Consider the following 23,426-nt stretch of genomic DNA (forward strand, 5'->3'; position numbering starts at 1 on the left):
AACTCAAAAAGAATTACAACTAACTAACAAAATAAAAAGCAATAAAACATGATGATATCATTTAAAAAAAACTAAATATATATGAATATTACTTTAAATAAATTTAAATAAATAATCTGTTATTTGTTTTGGCACATTTCCAATTGTGGCCAATTGAATAGCTACATTTCAATCTAAATGTAAAAGTTATTATGAAGTTCCAAACAAAAAATCTACATTATGTAAAATATAAAACACACAAAGGCTGAAGATGAATAAATATAGTCTTCTGTGAAAAACTGTGAAATTGCACGTAATTACACTACCAGATAATGTGAGATTTTTGTTAAAACAAAGCTTTTCAGTGTAACAGATGAGAGACAGCAAGTAAAATGAGAATGCCTCAGGCATACTTACATTGCCCTTTTCCCACTGTTACAAACTGACAACATGGGTGGAGCACAGACGTGGTGGTGGGGTAGAAGCGAGTTATTGGGTAAACCTCTTCAAAAAGACAGATTCGGTTTGGAATACACATTGGGCTGTTAAAATTATGCAAACAATTCTATCCATTATTGTAATAAATTTTCTTCCATAGGACTTGGTGAGTTTTGTGATTTGATGCAGCAGGTTTATTTAAAGAAAAAACAGACACCTTTTACAGTAATTGTGGATCAGGACTTAATGTGATCAAGTCATTTGTTTATTTTTAAACTAGTTTAGTGTGTTTCAATTTGACATGTGTTGCATCAGAGTTAAAAAGTACAGGTGCACCAGGTGTGGTGAGGTAGATTTTCACGGCACAGGGTTCATTTTTAGTTTCCCCTGAAACATTCTGCACTAGTTTTTGTGTGTCAATGGTCATTATTCAGGAAGATCAATAACTCTAGTATGTAGCAAAATGTTTTTTTCATTATTTCCGTATCTTAAGTATTACAGTATAGTAAACTGCTTTGAAATTGGATTGCATGAAAAACTATTTATCTTTCAAAATTTCTGTGAGCAAGTGAAATGAATGTAAACCCTTAAAAATCCCATTAAGAGTTTAAACCATGTACATTCTCTTCAAAATTATTTCCTTTTCAAATCCTATTATTACTTGATCTGGAGTCAATTTAAAATGGGCCAAAATCACCACAAAACTCCCTGAAATACAGAATTCTGGCTGATTAATATAAGAATTAGGATTGTAAATACTGAATTTGTGGAAGTGTAACCCAGCTGGGAGAGAATATGTTAAAATTCATGTTCACTACTGGAATGGGAAAACTCTTTATATATTACATTTGATAAAATACGATTATGTGAAGTGACAAGGCTAAATATTTGCCTTAAGGCTAAAATACACTTCAAGATATTTGCTCAGATTTTGCCCAGATTTTCAGTCTGGACATGTTGCAGAAAGTCTGTGCCAGTCTGCAGATTTGATCAGTTAGTGTGCTTCTATCTGAAACATTGAAAACCTCTGCAAGTGCATGATGTCTAGTTTAAAAAGGATTCTGTGCAGATTTTGTTGTGTATTCCAGCCATTACTTTGCAATTGAACACAATGGGTGTTCAGAAATATACATCGCTATGTGCAGGACATGTGTGAAGCATTCAAAAAAGAACCAAATATAATGTAGGCAAATTAATAAAGTGGTGGCCAAAAGTAATGTTTAACACTGGGAAATTGGCATCTTTGCTCTTTAATAATTGGTCAAATTAATTCCATAACAAAGTTCAGAGTTTTGTCAATTTTACCATTTTCCATACACCTCATATTTTTAAGGTTTTAACAATCCTGATGTTAAAAGCAAAGTTTATGCATTTCTGGTCATTCCTCGGATCAAATGTCAATTTCGTGTGCGTTTCAACAGGGGGCGCTAAAAACAGGCGGGCAACTTTTACACTCGCCGGCTTCCGTAAATTGCTTTCGGTCAGCTGTTTGTGAAGACAAGTATTCTGTTATGTCTCTGTTCTGAGTGTTAGGATACGTTGAAAGACTCACATCATGGACAGTTCCGACACCAGCGCTATTCTTTCGGAGGACCCTTCAGAATCGGATGAACCCGGTCATTTCTGTTGTTGTTTTCGGGTGCCTGCGGGCGCCAGACCTCCGCCGTGCTCGTGTCCGTATTCTGTGACCGTGGAGCCCGTGATTTTTCTGTCTATGTTCGCCATCGGTCTCCAGATGCCTCTATACACGCAGTACCTGTGGGATCGGATCAGTGAAGATGTAGGTTATAATGGCACAAAAGCAGGAGGATGTAATGCGTCGACTGTTCACGACCCTTTGGAGAAGGTACCGCTAACTTTAACTTTTTGTGTCTCCTAATCCATTTCACAATTCTCCAAAATGGTGTGTTTTGCGAATTGTTCAAGGGGGGATTAAGGTGTTCACGTCTGCCAGATGTCGTCCCATGAATAGATCCCAACACGCTACCAACAATTGGGGCAAAGAACATATGCACCGATATGTTCATTTTGGTCGATAACGACAACCGCTGATTCTTCGCCGATAACCGATATATTGGCCGATACACAGTATCTAGATATGAACGTAACATTTCTTGAGACTGAAACAAAAGGTGTACGACTGCTTTGTAAGAAAAGATTCACTGCAGAAAACAAGGTAACCGTTAGTTCTCTTTCCCCTTAAAAGTATGTACCAAGCCTACTTTACACTTGTTAAAGATTATTTAACCTTCAAACCATTCGTGTATTTTCTTTATTTAACAAACAAATTACAGAGGCTCTTCCCACATGTCTAACAAGTCTCAAGACGTATTCAGACACCAATCGGATTTAGACACCAATCGGATTTAGACACCAATCGGATTCAGACACCAATCGGATTCAGACAATATGCATTTGTTCCTATAATTTACGCATTCATAAAGTGAAAAGACAATACTGTACAGTATTTTAACTGTGAGCAGCGTCCAGCTGAAGTTTATTTATGATTATGATTTATCCGCGATAATATATCGGCCCATATTATCTGCCGATAGCATAAAAAATGACCATTTATCGGCCGATACCGATATATGGCCGATAATTTATCGTACACCCCTACCAAAAAACGTGGATGCTTTGTTGTTTTATCAGTGGTGTTATTTAAATGTTTTACAACTTTATTCCCATCTAGGAAGTCGAGACACTGACTGCCCACTGGAACCTGTACATTAGTTTGGGTGGATTTCTTGTTGGCCTGCTTGTGGTTACCTGTCTGGGTCCATGGAGTGACCGCGCAGGTCGGCGTATGATTCTTATCATTCCGTCCTTAGGTTTGGCTGTTCAGGCAGGCGTTTATCTGATTGTGATGTATTTAAAGCTCCCTGTGTTCTGGTTCCTCATTGGACGGATTATTAGTGGCCTCTCGGGGGACTTCAATGCCATTTTGGCGGGTTGCTTTTCTTATGTGGCCGACACGAGTGGCAGGAGCTCACGCACCTTCCGCGTAGCTATATTAGAAGCTTGTCTGGGATTGGCTGGAATGGTTGCAAGTATCATCGGAGGACAGTGGCGTCGGGCGCAGGGGTATGAATAAATATATAACTTTATTTACATTTATACATTTGGTAGATGCTTTCATTCAAAATAATATACAGACACAGTTACATAATTTGATATACAGTTGTATAGTTTTTGCTAAATTATTTCTCTCCAGGTATATCAACCCTTTCTGGCTGGTATTGGCCACAAATCTAGCAGCGGCCCTCTATGCCTACCTCTTTGTGCCTGAATCCGTTGCTCGTGACCCAGAGGCAAGGCTCTTCTCCACCAGTCACCATCGGGCCGTTTACCGCCTCTACACATCTGATGAACCGCAGGGACGCAGGACTAACTTGTGGCTCTACACTTTCACTTTCTTTATGGTGGTGTCTGTACATTTTGGGTGTAGAGACCTTTATGTGCTCTATGAGTTGAGTGCTCCGCTTTGCTGGGGTCCTGAGCTGATAGGATATGGCTCCGCGGTCCTGCAACTGACGTACCTCACCAGCCTGATAGGACTCAGGGCCATGCAGTGCTTTCTGAAGGACTCTTGGGTAGCTTTGGTGGCTCTGACCTCAAACATCATAGGCTTGATAGTGATTTCAGTCGCTGACACCACAGCGCTAATGTTCACAGGTAAGGTCTCTTGTTATTGCCTCATGACAAATACAGTGTAATACTGACAGATAATACAGTCACAAGTTATTTAGCTGACACACATATCCAGAGTGTGAATTCATGTTCTACCTTTAGAGTAGATCTACATTACAGGATAAAGGTCAGAATACCTGAGATAGCTAAAACAAATGCTGATGAAGAACCACACTGTCCTCAAGTGGCTGCACGTGGTAAATACGCAATATGCTGGTGAATATACAGTGCAAAACTTACAGAAACTGCTTACCTGTTTTCCAGGATATGGTATTTGTTTTCTTTTTATGGCCTGTACTCCAGTGCTGAGATCTAAACTGTCTAAGCTGGTCGACCCCTCAGAACAAGGTAACACTGATAGATAAATGGCAAAAACACTGATGTCTTTGCACTTAAGGCCTGTATTTTAATTGATATTTTTTGCTTTGCACAGGGGCACTGTTTGCATCAGTGGCATGTGTGGAAGGTCTGTGCTCACTTGTATCTAGTGGGGTTTTTAACTCCTTGTATCCGGCTACCTTACAGCTTATGAAAGGTTTCCCCTTCATCTTTGGGGCTTTGATTCTCTTCATTCCAGCTGGAGTTATTGGGTAAGAACCTGAAAACCTCTGAATGATCGAATGAAGATATAAATTAAGTTGATATCACATTTGGACATAAAGGTAAAGTGTTTTTAGGTGATGCATTAAACTATTTTTATTGTGATGTGTACAGGGGCTTGGGTTACCAGGAGAAGAGGAGAAACCGTGAACGCTCTGGGATATCCTGATAAAGTTTCTACTGTAGGCAGCACAAGTCTGTGACCAAGGCTGGGATTCTAACAGAATAAAGGTGACTGCGATTAAAGAACACAAAAAGTAGACTTCCATATGATATAAATTAAAATTCAACTGTATGTGTGTGTAAATTCATATATTTGAATCTTTTTTTACAAATAAAAACATATTTTTTTATATCTTTTGAATAAAAGATTTTTAAATCTAATGTGATGTTGACAGAGATTTCTGTATTAATGCTGTAAATACGTCAAATGATGTAAAATCTAAAGATGTAAAGACAGATGCAAAGGTAACATTTCCTTCTTTTGAAGGGTAGTTTAATTCTTTTAAATTAAAACGGCTATTATAAAAAATGCCATACTGGACATCTGGTGATCACATACAGCACTTATCAGCCTGTGATCTTGATTTGCATAATTCTGTGTAGACATTCTGTGTGATTATTAAAAAGCCATGTGTCAAGCTCAGGACATCACACTTTTGCCTCATACGGGTCATGATCACAAAAGAATTATCTGAATGTGAAACAAAAATAAATGTAATGCTTCCTCTTTATCTAAAAGTGCCACGATAAACCTCTTCTGTAAACAAGAATTCTTACATGCACTGTAACATGCACATTTGTGAAAATTGGAAAATAAAGGGATGTTTTCCAAAAACACATTTATTGCTGTTTATTTATGAAAAAAAGTTCATTGTCATTGTTCAGATTTGTATTTCACATTAAAAAAGGCTAACGAACATCATAAGGCAACAGTATAGGGAGCTTTTGCTAATACAGCTGAGCATATCCTGAGGTGTTAGTACTGTAAATGTTCAATAGCGTTGTTAATTGTTAGATACCTTGCTTCATCAAAGTGAAAATGACTTCAATTTGCTGCATATTCTGGCAAACGTAATCTTTCCATCTTCGGAGTGATGTTACTATTGCTGTATTTTCTAATACTGTATGAGGTGCTTCATGCCCATAATATGTCCATAAACAGCTGTGATACATACAGAATCTATGCAATTGAAAAAATGAGTTATTTGCCTAGTGGATGAGGCAAATCGGCTACATAATAATAGAGTAGTTTATTATAACAACCGGTGCACCAAACATGTGTTCAACTGCTCTCTACAATTTCCAGACCTCTACTGCAAATTGATTTCTAAAGAAACATAAACATTACATATGTCTGAAGTCTTTTAAGGCTTTAAATTTGTGTCCATAAATGTCTAAACCAGTAATGAATCAGAAGCGAGGATCATCTCATCATCAATTACATTAGAGGGTGACTATGCCGATGTCAATAATATGATTGACAAATCTGAAATGAAATTCGGCTTCCTGAGTTATAGAATGTCCCACATAGTTTTGGTTAGAATGGTCAATGAATAGCATGTGAGGAACATCAAGTTAATATAGCAAGAACTTTGGTTATTTACAGTTTGTCGTCTATAAACAGCTGCAAATGATGCTTACAGACATTAAGTAGTAAATAACACCGAATATTCTTGGGAAAGCCCTCCCAAAAAGATTCGGCTACATGCATACAGGCTATAGTGTTCTGGTTACACAGCGACCATTACTGAGAACGCCTGTATATTCGGTATTAAGATATATTCATATTAATTAGTCATTTCTTTTGTGTCTTTTTATCTTCTGTTTTTGCTGCGTCTGTCTGCTCCTGGCTGGGGCCTCCCTCCAGGAAACGCAGAATCTTCTCTATAGTGGCTTCCTGATACTCGTGAGACCACCTGTAACATCGAGCCATTTACACACAGAAAACGTATTAGATTTCTCCACCTGTAATAAACGTAACTCTTCATATTAAAATCTGCTGTTGAATATGAATCTGGTATACAACTTCAAGGTACAGATCTAAAATAAACCAGAGTGGTCAATGATTAACAGCATATTGAATTTCAAAAGGCACGTGTCTATAGGATAGTGCTGCAACACTTGCTCAGTCAGCAACAACATGTTACGTCAAGTTTTGTAATGACTTACTTAATTCCATTAAATTTGAGAATAGTGCTCATATCCTCTGGCAGACAGGCTGGATCAGGCCACACAAAGTTTTCAGTGACAGGAACAATGTTTTTCTTTCCATTTAGAGCTGTGACGATTTCCTATGGATAACATTAATCAGGTAATATGTCAATATAATAGTATAGATATATATAGATCTAATTGTAGTCTATATTTGTACACATCATTTTATATGCTGGTATCAGGTGTTTGATCAGGTGTTTGAAGTTCTAAGAATAACAATTCTCTTAAAATTGGCATCAAACCTTATGGACCCAATCCTTCATAGCAACATCCCCCATGCATTTGTCCAATGCATTGGCCGACAAGACCAAGATGAAGTTGCGTGCTCGCTGCACGCTCGTGATGAGCTTCTCCTCGAACCTGCCGGCTTCCAGCTTCTCCACATCAATGAAGACGCTGAAACCACGTAATTGTAGATGCACCTTTAGAAGGCTATAGAGAAACAGAACAGTGTGGGGTTAGCTACTTTCCTTTTCTGCTACGGTTAACTGAAGCATTCAACCTTAGAGACATCTTTTTTTTTTCAAACCAGAGTGAAAATACAATCGTACTGTAATTAAATGGCACACTGGCAACCCTGGTTCTGTGGTCTGACCTTGCAAGCTGTGAACCCGTGGTGCGACGGTAACTGATGAACACATCAGGGCCCGTCGGCCGGGAATCAATTAAGCAGGGTTTGGTGGGACGGCGGGCAGACGATAGAATCTTGGTGCGATGGATCCCGTTGTCTATGTGACAGTCAGACTGCAGCTGTTGATCTGTGATGTGAGCGATACTGTTCCGTTCGACCCCAGACTGAACTAGGCCGTAGGTGTACTGTCGGAATCGGGGGTCTATGTCGCCCAGCCAGTCTGCGAGGTTATTGGGGTCACACGTGGAGTAGTTGGCATAGGTCTTCAGCACTCGCAGCTCTCTTAAAAACCTGAACAGTGGTAGACAGAGGTTATGACAAAACATTGTATTAAACACAAATACCGGACAGGAATTACCTAAAACCAGAACTAGGCCTTAATTTAATGAGGGCATTACATGCCTTACAAAAAACATTACTTGTGTGCATTACTTTGAGACAACAAATGTATTTTAAGATGTCAGTGCAAGTTGTTTTAAGTTTGCACAGCTCTAACATTGAATTTAGTCTAGGACTAGAATTAATCCCTGTCTGGGAAACCGCCCCATAAGTACCAACCTCTTCCTAGTTAACCCAGATTTCATGCCTAGGTCATGAATCAGATCCTGTTCTGTGATGTTCAGCAGGAGATCTCCATCAACCTGCAACTCCTGAGACACAGTGAATCTCTCAATAATGCAAAGAAAGTTCAATTCTAGCATCTAGATATGTTGTTCAGTATATTTACTGTGTAGCTGAACTAGGAAATGGGAGTTGGGTACAAACCTGAAACTGATCACTGAATGCATTGAAGCCAATCTGCTGCAGCCATGTCTGCACCTCTCCCACCTTCCAATTGGGCACAGATGACAGGACACGTCTCGGTACGTTCTCACCCATCATCCTCAGTGCCCGCTTAGCCAGAGAGCAGACAGTGGCATTACTGGAGTACATGACGATTCTTTTAAGACTCTGTACGGCGCCGATCTCATGAAATATCTGAGTACAAATGTGCAGAAAACATAAATATTTATGTACTTTTATTCAAAGAAAACTTGCAGTGTATTCCTTTTTTATGAGTAAGCTCAGTACAACTGCCATCAGTACTAAAAAGTTAATACATGTTTAACCTTGGTATTACGCTGCCGGGACTTAATACTGGTCTCAACGCAAAGGTAAAACGCTGCTATGCATTTCCCCTCCAACCGTGTGCCGTCTAGTAGGGGCAGTAAGTGTTGCAGGTCTGAGGCTGTGCGGCCCTGCATGTTGTCCGTGCTGTCCAGCAGGTTGCGGGCAAACTCATCAGGGTCTAATGAGGCGATGAACGGCTCCACCAACTCCAGTGTGCCCGACTTTACCACCTCTTTCTCAATTTCCCTATTAGCCGCCAAAACAGCCACTGCAAGACAGGCGTGGAAACGGATCAGCTCGTCCTCTTTAGAGAATGCCAGAGGGAACAGCCATTCAGCTGCCTGTTTCTCTATCATCAGACGCTGGCAGCGGTGCCCGCCATACATGGCGCAGTTAGCCAGGGCAACGGAGCAGTGCCGCAGCACGGTTGGGTCCGTTCCACGGCACCAGTACAGAAGCGTGTCCAGAGCACCGTTAGTGATGAGCTGGGCAGATGTCTCCTCCGTGTGTTTAAACATGTGCTCAAGAATGCCCGATACGCTACGTGCTAACTGGGCGTCCTCCTGCTCACGGGTCAGGTTTAGTATGACACCCAGGCCCATACGTGCTACGTAGTCCCTGAAAAGAAAAGAAAAGCAATTTCATAAACATGGTATTTAGCCTCTTTAGAAGACAAACATACAGAACAGTTGGACACTTAATCCACTATTTAAAATGTAAAATGTATTTCACTGAGATCAAACCAAGTGGCATCAATAAATGATGGTGGACCTTTTATATTACAAATTCACTTTTTCTTAGACTGGAATTATTTTGAGCAAACTGACACCATGGTTTTATTATAGTAAAAGCATAGTATTACCATAGTTTCACATCAAATATTATGTTTAAACTATGATGAGAAATTGTTGGTTGCTGTTTTCTTTATTTAAAGGTCAACTGGCACGTGTAATTCATTCTGTAATAACCATAAATATTTACCAATGACTTTGACAACCAAAATGTGAAACATGTTTTACTTCTTTTGTCATTTAAATCTAACAAACTTAAAATGATAGTTCCCCAGAAATGTAAAATTCTGTCATAAGTTACACACACCTCATGTCATTTCAAACCTGTATGATTTTTTTCTGAAGATATTCTGAAGAATGCTAACATAAAACCATCAAGACATTTTTTCAAAATATCTTCTTTTGTATTCCACAGAAAGGTTTTGAACAACATGTAAGGGACAGGCACTAACAGCCGTGAACAACGTTCAAATGTCATTTTGGTTTAATCTTTTCTAAATATAATGCCAAATGTTATTATTAAAAGACTTATTTATATTTAATTTGTCAAAAAAAACTTGTCATAATAATTTGCTGCATCCGGGTTACCATGTGGTAGTAGTTTTGAGTGGTTGTTAGCTGGGAATAACCAGAGCCATTGAGAGAGAGAGTTGCGTCAACTCCGTTGAGTCCAATGGAACCGTTTTCCATGGTGGTTAATGGAGCCTCTCAATAGTTCCCAGAAGTGTTACTATAAACGCAGAACAATTGTGACAAACTTTTAACAAATTTAAGGCCATTGCACATTACATGCGAAATGTACGGCTCCGAATGTTAAAAAATAAATACGACCTCACATTGAATCAATCACATTTACACACTGCCTCCGATATTTTCGTCCGTCACAAATTTTGCGTTTTTCGCATCCGTAGCAAGCATTTTGAGAGGCGTTTTGACCATTCAGAGACACCGTACAAACGAGCGCCTAATGTGAAAAAACGCAAAATTCCGGACTGTATGTGCAAAGACCTTCAAAGATGTAATTTAATGAATAAAAAAGGAAAGAAGTGAAGCATTTCATAACTTCCTAGAACTATCTGAAGGCTCCAAGCATTACATGTCACGTGAAAAATGTTAACTTCTGTTAACGCGACTCTGAGGCTGCGTCCGAAATCGCCAACTTTCATACGAGTAGGTGAACATTTGTGTGAGTTTATGAATAGTTTATCCGAAACCTCGGTATGCAAAAAACAGAGCCCTTTCAGAAAGTCCGTTAGCAAAGGAAGTGACTTCCGTTTGTGATCACCTGATCTTGGATAACGAGTTTTCGCGACGTAATTTGAAGCAAATACGGTGCGGGATATTGACGTTCCGTACAAATGTACGTACAATGATTTAGTTTTTATTTGATTTACACTATTTTGGTCAGTATTAATTATGATTACAGATGGTTTAAAAATAGAATAAAGACTTTCCTGCAAATAAAAATGTCTGTTTGATATGTTTAAAAATAGCTACTAGAAAATTCCTTTATCATATATTCCCTTTATTAATACCAAGTGGAGTGAAAAAACAAGGTGAAATAAGATATAATTATTTAACAGTAAACAGGATTCAGAGTGCACACGTGCAGCGTTGTCGATATAACATTTGGCCAGTCAATTCGTGTACAAACGCATACACAAGAGACAGCCCAACACCCTCCAAAGAGGTCGCTTCAAGGGCTCAGTCCTTCTTAGGGAGCGTAGGGATGCTCACTTCCGTTTGGAAAATGCCCAAAATCTCGTAACTCTCACATTCAACCGCTCTGGGAATAAAATAACCTGCAGATGTCGCGACTGGCCAATCAGAATCAAGCATTCCAACGCGCGTGTAATAATGATGACAGAATCCCTAGCGCACGCACAGCACTATATTTTTAAAAGCCAAGTGAACGTTTGTTATCTAATGCGGTGACATTTATACATTTTGTAATATGGTTTAAATGTCCAAATAATTTGGTGGCAACCATATGAACAACATACTTAAATACAAATGCGTTACCTGTTTTCTGATACCAGTATCTGTTCCAGGAGCTTGGCAGACTCATACGTGATTTCCACGGCTGGCGTCTGCAACAACAGCAAAAGCAACTCCAATCCTCCATCTAACCTGATTCTGTTGCAGATCTCCTCAGCTACCTGTCGACCCACGGTGGGCACGATCCAGGCCTCCTCTACTAGCTGGAAACATTCAGCGATGGCCCGACGGGTGTCGTCCACATCGCCGGTGTCCCTGGAAGACTTCAGCGTTTTGATGGCGGAGCGCAGCGCGGGGAGAGAGCCGTCCAGCACGGCCTGTACGTCGGTGCTGTGCCCGGGAGAAACGGCTTTGGGATCAGCGCTCGTCCTCCGGTTCTGCAGTCGACTGACATATTCGGTAACCGTGAGTCTGTCAGAGCTAAACATTGAGAAATGCCGGCAAAGATTACTGATATAAACGACGGCGGATAAAAACATCTACCAGCTGTTTCTTAAAGATCAGCGAGCCTGTTGAGACTCAACCCGTGGGAAATGCTCTGAATACAATCTGCTGTCTTGTGTGAATTTGGTTTCTTTCTGTCACGAAGACATTGACCTGACGAGCAGCATGCAAACGTGTTGGCCTGTTATATATTCCCAAACAAAGCGTTCAGATGACAGACGTATCAACAGCAGTCGTTAGTTCCATATCAAAACCAAAAATAAACAAGAGCCCACCAAAAAACAATGCCCTTTAAATAACAGCCTTATGTCTCAGACAAGGCCCATGTCGAGTTTGTTTACAAAAACCGTACGAAGTAAGAAGTCGCTGAAATGCGTGATCGGGTAAAAATAGACAAAAAGATTGAATGGCGTCAACCGGTTTGTTGCTGCGCCGTGAATTCAGATTTGCTGAACAAAGTCGATTTCAGTTTCCTTCGGATAAATGCTAGTCACTCACAGTACTCGAACGCGCCCCCTGAGGTTATTGTAAAGCAAAACAATATGACTATATTTAAAAAACAAACAATGTTCTCGAGTGAAACAGCATCTTCAAGCATCTTCGTCTAGACCCGCCCAGTGCAGTGTTCGTTCACCCTCAGCATCAGTATCTCTGGGATTCAATGTTCGGCTCCACCTAGTGGAGAAAGATGGGAACGTCAAAATACAATAGTCTTTCATCGGACGTTATCTTGTAGTTTGTTGCCTCTTTGCGATTTTTAAAGGATTTTCCTTCTTAATGTACTTGGGAATTTAAGATATAATAATTCAGGTATTTGATCAAAAATATTTGATTATTTGTTCCATATTAGTAACTTTTACAGTAGACTTAGCAAGTTGGGGGAAATATGCTACTATGTTTTTTTATAAAGAAAATGTCACTAAAACTTTAGGGAAATTACTAGTCTTAGTGAAGTGACCAAAGTTTTTATGGCAGATTGATAACCATTTGTATTGCCATTGTGCTGGTACAAAACTCACGGTTGAACTATGGTACGTTATGTTCATCAAAATGTTTGTAGGTAGGCTATTGTGTTAATCATCAACTTTTTACCGAGGTCAACAGTGTTTACCAGAAGCTTAAGCAATGCACTCGCAAAAGACCATCATGGTGGACTCCAGATATACAGATAATGGCTTGTTTTAAACATGCATTAACGGTTGTTAAAAACTTTTGCATTAATAACATAGATACAGAATACAGGATAATTCATGGAAAAAAAGAATATGGAAAAACAATGCTGTGAATACATAGGCCTACATGTTGCAAACAATTAAAGTAAACAAGAGAAGGTAAAGCAACCCCCTCAGCATTGATCCACAGATCTCTTTGTGTGTTGTTTTCAGTCCGGATTGTCTCATTCTCTTGTGTCTTCTTCAGAATCACCAGGATGAAGTTAATCTTTCTGCTAGGACTTGTTATCTACACATATGCATTTGAAGGTATATTTTCATATATTTTACATTTCTTTTGATGTGTCATTAAGAAATGTGTTTCTTGACAATTCTTTCTGTCAGAGTCCTGTCTCGAAAGGTGTGAAAATGGTTTTGACGCCACCAAAACTTGCCAGTGTGACTCAATGTGCACTTACTACCAGACCTGCTGCAAGGATTATGAGTCCATTTGTCGTATTAGAAGTAAGTTAACTTACTTAAGCATGCAAATTGTGTATTTCCAGAGCTTCTAGTTTAAAAAATCTCATAAAAACTAAGGAGAAAATTGTTGTTAATGTAAATTCACAGCTCGTGGAGACACTTTCCCTTCGTATCCTGAGGATTATGATGAGGACACAAACAGCACAGAGGTGCCTGGCGTGTCCATTTCACAGCACACACTCCTGATCCCTTCTTCAGAAACTTTTGCTGAAATTTCCAGCCTGTTGACACCAACTTCGAAAAGCTTAGACAAAACTGATGCAAATCCCACAATCGCAGCTGCTGCAACTACACCATTACCCGATAGAATCAAAGACCCCATCACAACTGCAAGCACACCCACAACTGCAGACCCAACAGCCCAAGACCCCGATGCTGAGGTGTGCAGTGGAAGATCTTTTGACTCCTTCATGCAGCTCAAAAACAGCTCTATCTATGCCTTCAGGGGTGAGTAAATGTAACAGTAATCACAGTTGTAAATTTTTGTTTCTAAAAATGAATAAAAACTAAAATCCAAAGACAATTTTTCACAACAGAACCTCTTTCACAAAAAAATACTTGACTCTTGCTTGAATATTGACATGTATTCACCAGGAAAATATTTCTTTGAGCTGGATGAAAAAACAGTTTTGCCAGGGTACCCAAAACTCATCCAAGACGTCTGGGGAATTAAAGGTCCAATAGATGCTGCCTTCACTCGCACAAACTGCCAAGGAAAGACGTACATATTTAAAGTATGAATAGACTCAATTAAAAGTGCACATTCATGATTAAAAAATATCTAAATATTTTGTTTCACAGATAATTGTAAGCAGCAATATTAAATGATTTTTTTTTTAAATTATTGTCAGGGTAATAAATACTGGAGGTTTGATGGTGGTGTTCTGGATGAGGATTACCCACGAAATATATCTGTGGGATTCGAAAAGATACCAGACCACCTGGATGCCGCCTTTGCCATTCCCGCTCACAGCCATCATGGCAAAGAGAAGGTTTATTTTTTTAAAGGTCAGGCCTGATCTAAAAACAATAACATTATTCAAATGTACTTTTATGTTTGGGATAATGCACCCCAAAACTTAACTGTATACATCCTCATGTCGCTCAAAACATGCACAGGATTCTTTCTTCTGTGGAAGACAAAAAATATATATTTTTAGAAATGTGTCAGTGGTTTTGTTTCCATCCAATGGGGGTCAATGGGGCAAATATTATTCAGAATATTTTTGTATGTTCTGCATAAGAAAGTCAGTCGTACAGGTTTGGAATGACATGACATTTTTTGTAAATGGTTAACATGTTTTTAGGAGATGAGTATTACCAGTATGAATTCAAGTACCAGCCATCCCATGAAGAGTGCATTAGGATGTCTTTAAGATCTCCTTCAGCTCTCTTCAGTAGATACACTGATATTTACTACGACCGTTGGGTTGCACACTTCAACCAGCTTTTCAGAGGAGGTAAGTAAGCTGTGAATACTGTGAAACTGGGATTGCTTCTGTTGCACAATCTTAAGCTTTTTGTCCACTTTTGTAAAGCTCAAAGTCACCATGGTGGCCATCGTTTCATAAACAAAGACTGGATTGGCATCAAATCTCCTGTGGATGCTGTGCTAGCTGGCAGACTCTACGTTACTCCAAGACGGCCCAGCAGGAGGCAACAGGACAGAAATTACCAGAGGGAATGGAGCCAGCAGTGGGACCAGCAATGGAACCAACAAAGGGGATCCAGGAGAAGGCAGAATAGATCTCCACACTGGGAGACCTTTGCTGAAAGGGGCATCAATATTGGACAGGAGTTTGCTCAGAGGTTTGGGCAGGACGGGTGGCGAGACCAGGACAGACGTAGGGACTATTATAACAGGCAGAATGACCAGGATTATGACTATAGACACAACCCTTCTGAAGATATAGTCTATGACATCCTGCGCAGGAGACAGCCCTTACAAAGTGTCTACTTTTTTGAAGGAGGTAATGCAATTTACATGTTTTTTACAGCTCTAAAATATTTGCTTGCCCTATTATATACCGTATACAGTAGATGACAACCTTCTTCTTTACAGATAAGTACTACAGAGTGAATCTACAGACCAAGAGAGTTGACTATGCAAACCCTCCATACCCAAGACCTATTGGCAAATACTGGCTCGGCTGTAAAAACACACCCGGAGCAGAAAAGAGATAATTCATATTGTTTATATTGATAATATCATAAAAGAAAAATAAACTGTATTTGCAAAGGACGATCAGTTCACCTCTTTTTTCGTTTCATTTTATTGTCCAGCTTTTTTGGAGTAATGTTGTCATAACATTTTACATACAAGAGGTACACAAAGAATCACTTTGTTTGGTTCTCAGCAGTTCAATATAAAATCTGGGTTCTGAAGTAGAAACGGTTAAAAACTACTGATCTAAACCATCCGATTTCAAATCAGTAGTTGTTTGTTGTTATCTTGAGAACAGGTCAATGTCACGAAAAGTCAGCAAAATCTGTAGGGACAAAGTTCAACCCCTGATGTATATTCCGGAATATTGTGGTGATTCGTAAGGTTCAGTGGACACAAAGTCATTTCGAGTCATTTACATTAAGGAAATAAAATGTGTGTGGGTGACTTTCTTTTGTAGAACACACCAGAAGATCTTTTGAAGAATGCTGGAAGCTAAACAATATTGGCCCCCACTGACTTCCATTGTCTGAACACAAAACAACTGACACATTTCTCAAAATATCTTCTTTTGTGTTCACCTGTAGAGTCATTTGAATGAGATCAGGGTGAATACATTTTCACAATTTCATTTTTTTGACTGAACTATCGCCTTAAGCTCTTTCACATTATAGATCCAGAAATGACCGCAATGGGAATAAAACCTCTATATCAAAAATTGTATTTTAGGCAAAAGTTACAATAATGGAAATAACGAGAATATATAAACAAAAAAAGGTTTATTAAATTGCAAACCTTGCGTACAAACTGTAATCCAGCTCCCTTTAATAAGTAAAGATTAGAGTCTTTTGAATGTGTTTACATAAACGTTAGGAATTATTTACATAAATATTCTCATAACTAGGTTCAATTTCTGCTTGGCCCACAACTGTCTCATTTATAATAACCTCAGACAAGGTGGAGACTCCATCAGATGGAGCCACAGTCTCATATTCATGTTCTCCTGGAGCATCCGTTTCACTGTCTTGTTCCACCAAAGACCTATGCACATCAGTCTCTGGAACACTTTTTAAAATGGAGGACAGGGGCCTCTTGGGGGCGTTGTTGTCCTGAGGAAAGTCTGTAGTCTGCACTATACAGGGAGAGCTGAGGTGCTTCTTGCGATTAGGTTTCCTCATGACCACCTCCGCGTTGCCTGGCCCGGTGGTTTGCTCCCACGCGCTGGCTCGTGCCCCCAGCTTCCTCCTCGGAGGCTTGGCAATCACTTGTCCCCTGCCTTTGGGCTGGGCGGCCATCTCTTTCTGTCTCTGGAGACTGCCCAGTCTGCGCAGCATTGCCTGCACAGGCCCCTCTGAGCTGGGCTCTTGTTTTGCCATCTTTGGGGTCTTGCCTACAGTCACATACACAGTTGTCAGTTTCTCTGCATCTGCATCTGTTTCTTGTCCCCCGTCAGAGGAGCTTTGAGGGTGGGCGTTTTTTCTTGTGTTTGAAATGGTTCGCCGCCTCCCACTTGGAACATTAACAGGAGTTTTTAAAGGATCAGAGCTATATATTTCCGAGCTGGCTTCTGGTGTCTCAGTGGAAGCTACTTGCTCCTCAGAGATGTTCTCCTCGTTTTTCTCTTCTGCCTTATTTGCGTCTTCCTCAGTGTGGTTTCCTTGAACTCCCTGGAGGGCCGAGAGCATCAGGACCCCCCAAGTTTTGGGTTTTCGGACAGAACCAGGCAGATCCTGGGTGGAGCTGCGGCGCTCCTTATGGCTGAACTTCGTGCCTTCGGCAAAGGACACTGAAGGGCGTTTGGATTTGGCGATGCTGGAGGTACGTGGGATACCGAAAGCTTGTGACATGTCCTCAGTGCTGAAGTTTGATGGGTCAAGGAAAAAGTTACACTTGGAGTTCAGCTCCTGGAGCTCTCCACCGGTCACAGTTAGAACATCTGAGAGGGGACCAAAGGAGAACACGAATAGCTTAAAGGTTAATGTTATTGCTCAGATGTTGTCTGGATTATAAATTAAATGAATGAGGTGAATTATTTTATTAAATCGTGTAACAAAAATATGTTTTCAGATCACAGTGTGAATATAGCACATTAAATTAGCCTTTTTTTCAAATATTAAATAATTATTTCATTAAAAAATATATTGCCATAGTCTAGGATACACCCGTTTTTTTTGTTTTGCTACGTGCGGTATTTTCGATATATTGCTACACCCCTATTTACAACTCTCTTTTTCTGAAATGTACATAGAAAGTAGATTAAAGGTATATTTTCTTTATTTTTAAATGAACAATAAGTATACTATTAGCAAACTTGAATAAACGTCTCTTTTTTTGTCAGGGAAAAGCTGTCTAAAGATGTCTATAAAAAACTTTAGGGATAGTTCATTCTTCAAAAATATCGTCCTTTATGTTCAATCGAACGAAGAAATTGATATAGGTTTGGAACAACTAGAGGATGGTCAAATTTTCATTTTTCTTGTGACTTTGGAGACCAACAGACAAACAATCCAAACTACTGCAACAACTTGTATGACCACATAAGATCACACCTTAACATAAGCTAATTTACAAAACGTTTTCTCTACCTTCTCTAGGAGGTTCACAGTAGATAGCCTCTCCATCATCATCAGTTTCAAACGAATCAATCACCCAACCAGACGACGGCTGTTCAATAAAGCTGTGGTTAAAGGTGAGCTCAGGATCATGATGTGAGACTAAAGAAATCACAGAACAGCACATTTTACATTTGTAGTTATGAGTAAGCAACATACACCAATAGAATAAATTACAGCAGACACATTACCCGTAACCCTCGGTAGACCAGATGACCACATGGAGATACATGGCATGGCTGAAGTCATGTTGGCCAGCACAGTGTAAACATGATGCTTCATGCGGACTGCAGGACTCCCATCTCCAATCGCCACACTGTAGGACGGGTTTAGCACAAATTGGTTTATTACATACAGACTTTGATTCTACATATTTAAAATGGCAAATTCATACCCTTCCTTTCCTTCGACTGGCCCTCCACAACAGCAGCAGCAGAACAACAAGGCAAGTATTAAAACAAGCAGGGGGATCAAAAGCCCGGCTAAGAGAGCCGCCCTGCTACCTAGACAAAAACAGAGACACAGAAATGGATGAGGGGTGCAGGTATCTGTGAATCTGCAAATTGATAGAGACATTTGTATGATTCCTGGGTCTTTTTCTAGGAGACATGTATGAGACACGGGCAATTTAAGTAAAAGTTTCCATTTAATCTAACATAAAAATAAGTGAAAAATAAATCTCATGTGTAATTTTTCTTACTTATGTGAACCTTATATAGTGTCTGTATTGTACACACTGTGTGGGCAAGCCCCTGTGGTTAGATGGCAGGCGAGATTCCCACAGTCACACACAGAAGAGCAGTTGACACCGTACGAGTGAACAGGGCAAGTGTTGTTACAACTACAACAGAGATTAAACTGTGAGTGATGCGCTTTCAAATCAAAGGATACATTTGAAGAAAATCCATTCTCATTTTCACCAAGTAAAAACAACCTAAAAATATCACTGTACCCTCACCTCTCACCCACGAAGCCAGGAAGGCACATGCAACTTCCTGTCACATGATCACAGTGGCCGTGATAGCAGGTTTTACACAGGAATCGACAACCATCTCCGTAGGTGCCATCTGTGCAGGGTTTGTCACATCTGCAGAAAGGGAAATCCAAAATGAAATATTTAGTATTTAGGAAGTAAATGTAGTTATTGAGCAGATTCCTTCATCTAAAGCATGTTGTTTTATATTTGTTTACACGTATGATCTTGTGGGGTCAGCCTATTGTCAAAGTGATAAATCATACTCAAATCATGCATTAGCTTGTTAAAAGACTGCTATGTATTTAGCATCAAAATGCTAAACTATAGGGTGCTTTCAAGGAAGATGACCAGACAAGCACAAGCTAGATGTTAACAGATCTGTACCTTAGTCCAGTCCAGCCAGGGTCACAGCGTAAGCACACTCCAGTTTCCGGATTACATGGCTCTTTGTTTCTGCATTTTGGGCAAACCTCCTGACAGTGATGACCATAATAACCTTCTGGACAGCGCTGGTCACAGCGGGGGCCGCTCCACCCTGATTCACACGCATCACACAGGCCATCCTGTTTGGAACAAGGCCTGCCACCCGTACAGTGTCCACAGCTACTCACGCATACACACGTGCAAGAGAACAACATGCAAGAGTCAATACAGTGTGTTAGGTTGGACTTGATGCTTTATATGCACATAAAAATATCTAATGTAAATAAGTGCACTCATATACAGACATTTGATGTGTAAAAGTTCAAATTCATTTATAAGGATAACTGTATAGTTACCTGTAACAGCTGTTATTCATGTTTAAATCTCCGGTATCAAATAATTGAGCATAAAATAATATTTCACTCAAAAGTAAAAATTCGGTGAAAATGTACTCGATTTCAGGTCTCTATGCAGTACATTCAACAATAGAATAACACATATTTCACATACACAAAACATGATATATTCAATACAACATATTAAAAATGTTTGTTAAACTTTGAGTTTCATTTTTTGTGTATATGGTCCAGTTATTTAGCTAAGACTGTTATTTAATAAAAATGCATATTATCAAATACTAATATATAGTAAGATTGTGATTCTGAACAAATAAATAAAACTGGTAGACATGGTTTACTAACAAAAAAAACTAACTGGACTGAAGCAACATGAGTATGAGTAAGAGACAGATGTTCAATTTGGGTAAATCTTTAATCAGATATTTTTTACTGTGATCAATTATTGACATCATTCATATCATTGAAATCTAAAAATACTTATCGCTCATAAAATAGCTCTAAACTCTGTATACAGTCATTTGTATAAAAATACATTTTAATTCTACATAGATTTTTGTAAATGAACGCACTTGTTTTCATTTTAGTATTTTTACACAGAGTTTCAATCATTAACTCGAGCACTCACCTCTTCTCACATCCTCGTCCATATTTTCCTTCACTGCAAGGTTCATGGCAAAAAGGGCTCTTGTAACCCGGGTGACACAAACAGGTGCCATTCGACGGGAGACAGTCGGCATGATTGAGATCACAGATGCAGCGGCGGTCGCAGGACGGTCCCCACCAACCATTGATGCATTGACATTCCCCAGTGCGCTGCTGGCAAGGAGACACGTAGCAGTTGCACCTCAAACTGCACTTTTGGCCCCAGTAGAGCTCATTGCACAGACAGCGGCCTGTGGCTTGGTCACAGGTGGATGTGCCAAGGTTGCACTGACAGGCTTTGGAACATGTAGATGTCCACCACCCTTCATCACAGGTGCAATTGCCGTAGACGGGGTCACATTTCCCATGAGGCCAACATTTGCAGATGTTTTTGCAATGGTTGCCCCAGCGGTTAGGAAAGCATGAGCACTTGCCCGTTACAGAGTCACACAACCCATGAGGATGGCAGGGACAGAGTTCCCGACAGTCTGGCCCCCAAAACTCAGGAGGGCATCCTATACAGAAGAAACAATTATCATAATATAGGAACCTCAAATGTCCAAATTTACAGTTTTTCAGTTGTCAAATATGAAAAGCACTTTTTAATACTTTGTATTGGTTAGATAATTGCAAAACGCAGTGACAAACATAAAGGGTGAATAATAATAATGATTTATAACTCAAATAAATATCACGAAATATGGAGATACAGTACAAGGTTTCAGAAGGAATGATATCTCAATTTTAAGGATGAAATCATACAATTATTTATTTGCTATACATTTACCACTTAAAGGCCTGAAAATACTGAAATCATGGAAGGATCGGACCCCTCAAAATATATATAAGGAATAGTTCACCCAAAACTATTTTTGTTCGCATGTAGTCCTTCTTACGGTGTCATTTCAAACCTGTATTGCGTTCTTTAACAGAGCAACAAAAGAAGATATTTTGAAGAAAGCTGATAACCAAACAACATTAACCCCCATTGACTTCCATTGTACTGTGACATTTCTCAAAATATCTTAAATAAATTATAACATTTCTGATTGTGGGATGAACAACCCCTTTAAATATTTAAACATTTTACTCACGGGTCTTGCACTGGTACCCATAAAACCCAGGTTTGCATCGGCAGAGCCCGGGGTAAACACACACTTCCTCCTGTAGACAAGCTCTCACTCCCTCACAGAGTGCTAAGAAAACAAGAAAGAGAGCAAGATGACCAAAATACAACGGATAAAAACATTACAAAACTGCTGACGGCAACAGGCCTCAAGGAACAAAACTCATTCTGTCAGGCACCATCAATAAAACAAACAGAAGGTATTTGTATTAACCATCTGGCTTCAAAACTCACGGACTGTACATTCATCACCCTGCTGGCTCCATCCAGAACAACATATAGGAGAAGAGTCTCTGTTGAGGAAATATATCATTAAATATATTATGGGATTCAAACGACCACTAGTGAAAATGAAATCTTCTTTATTTGATATGTTGTTGAATACAATTTGAGTGAAAATTGAATTAAAACATTAATATGAATTGTTTTGGGTATGTTTTCCTTTTTTTTAGGGACGGCACTCATTCAAACAATTGACATGGACCACACTGGCGTACATATTATAATAAATGTAATAAAAACAAATAAAAACATGTTAAATTTACTAACCATAATCATTAAATATATTAATATAACATTACCTATTCTTATTATTTCAAGAAGCTTTCTGGAAAAAAAGGCGCTACAATGACACACCCAAAACAAATGAATGTATGTTATAGATAAACAGAACAGATGTATCAAACGTACGAAAATGACATGAGATACCTGGGATTCGAGCAGACATTCTTCCCCGTCGGCGAGAGTATCTGAGCTGAGCATTGAATACACATGAGCATCAGTCCTAATGAGAGAAAGATGTCCATCCCCGTCTCAGTATCAAGGGAGGAACCGAACCAACCAAAACCCCCTTTGGCTCCACCGCACCAGTACAGTTAGTTCTGTACTTATGGAACAGAACTCCAGTGATCTTGTTGGTCTGCAGTAAAATGGGCTCTCCGAATCCTTTTGTTTCCTCTGCAAGTTTCCTGAGGAAGAAAAGGCAGCTTCCTCTAATTCAACAAGCCACTGGTTGTTTAAAGACAAAATAAATCAAGGCCCAAACTTCAGGGAGGGAGGTGTCGGGTGTTTTTAATGGCAAGTGTGTGTTTGCCAACACCATCTCATCTTTTTATTTATCTCTACACCAATTAATTGTGTCCCTCATCCCCACATAAATTACAAATATAACCGACAACATTTATTGTGTTAACTTAAAATTCACTTATTTCAGAATGCAGACCAAAAAGAGGCCCACTCAGGTCAACCATCACACGTAACACTTTGCTTTTTCGTCACTTTTTAGTGACCAACATTCTTACAAATTGTAATATTCATAATAAACGTAAAAACATTATAATATATTTTTCATTTCTTAAAGTCCCCAAAATTACTTTATGCATGAGTCACAGACATGACTTCAGAATTACATGAAGCCAAAGGCCTTTATAACTCACGGGCACCCATTATCTCTGATTTCCTCAAGAGGAAACACAGTCTTCCCCTGTCTCAGGAAACACCTTAAGACTCACACATTACAAATCGACTTAAAC

The 23,426-nt window shown here is 39.4% G+C and overlaps 4 protein-coding genes across 4 annotated transcripts; 2 read left to right on the plus strand and 2 right to left on the minus strand.

Annotated features, from left to right (window-relative positions):
* Positions 1-1,873: 1,873 nt before the first annotated feature.
* Positions 1,874-5,540, plus strand: slc46a1 (solute carrier family 46 member 1). The gene is made up of 6 exons (XM_079481325.1): positions 1,874-2,263; positions 3,110-3,501; positions 3,632-4,092; positions 4,372-4,455; positions 4,541-4,697; positions 4,822-5,540. Exons 1-6 carry the CDS (start codon positions 1,973-1,975, stop codon positions 4,874-4,876), a joined length of 1,440 nt encoding a protein of 479 aa, XP_079337451.1. The 5' UTR covers positions 1,874-1,972; the 3' UTR covers positions 4,877-5,540.
* A 5-nt stretch (positions 5,541-5,545) lies between these two features.
* sarm1 (sterile alpha and TIR motif containing 1) lies at positions 5,546-12,522 on the minus strand. The gene is made up of 8 exons (XM_079481326.1): positions 11,479-12,522; positions 8,665-9,283; positions 8,321-8,533; positions 8,114-8,205; positions 7,520-7,846; positions 7,167-7,356; positions 6,880-7,001; positions 5,546-6,626 (listed from the first exon to the last, which is right to left on the minus strand). The coding sequence occupies exons 1-8, from the start codon at positions 11,931-11,933 to the stop codon at positions 6,506-6,508; spliced, it is 2,139 nt and encodes a 712-aa protein (XP_079337452.1). The 5' UTR covers positions 11,934-12,522; the 3' UTR covers positions 5,546-6,505.
* A 485-nt stretch (positions 12,523-13,007) lies between these two features.
* On the plus strand, positions 13,008-15,844 carry vtna (vitronectin a). The gene is made up of 9 exons (XM_079481327.1): positions 13,008-13,229; positions 13,318-13,379; positions 13,455-13,574; positions 13,680-14,039; positions 14,187-14,326; positions 14,444-14,600; positions 14,900-15,052; positions 15,131-15,562; positions 15,655-15,844. The coding sequence occupies exons 1-9, from the start codon at positions 13,198-13,200 to the stop codon at positions 15,774-15,776; spliced, it is 1,578 nt and encodes a 525-aa protein (XP_079337453.1). The 5' UTR covers positions 13,008-13,197; the 3' UTR covers positions 15,777-15,844.
* Positions 15,845-16,518: 674 nt separating this feature from the next.
* On the minus strand, positions 16,519-22,815 carry scarf1 (scavenger receptor class F, member 1). Its single transcript, XM_079481332.1, has 11 exons — positions 22,603-22,815; positions 22,129-22,187; positions 21,863-21,964; positions 20,752-21,283; positions 19,729-19,947; positions 19,327-19,455; positions 19,106-19,209; positions 18,763-18,871; positions 18,560-18,684; positions 18,342-18,470; positions 16,519-17,692 (listed from the first exon to the last, which is right to left on the minus strand). Exons 1-11 carry the CDS (start codon positions 22,698-22,700, stop codon positions 16,626-16,628), a joined length of 2,673 nt encoding a protein of 890 aa, XP_079337458.1. The 5' UTR covers positions 22,701-22,815; the 3' UTR covers positions 16,519-16,625.
* Positions 22,816-23,426: the final 611 nt, after the last annotated feature.

This window comes from Barbatula barbatula (genome assembly GCF_947034865.1).
Source record: "Barbatula barbatula genome assembly, chromosome: 19".
Classification (NCBI taxonomy): domain Eukaryota; kingdom Metazoa; phylum Chordata; class Actinopteri; order Cypriniformes; family Nemacheilidae; genus Barbatula; species Barbatula barbatula.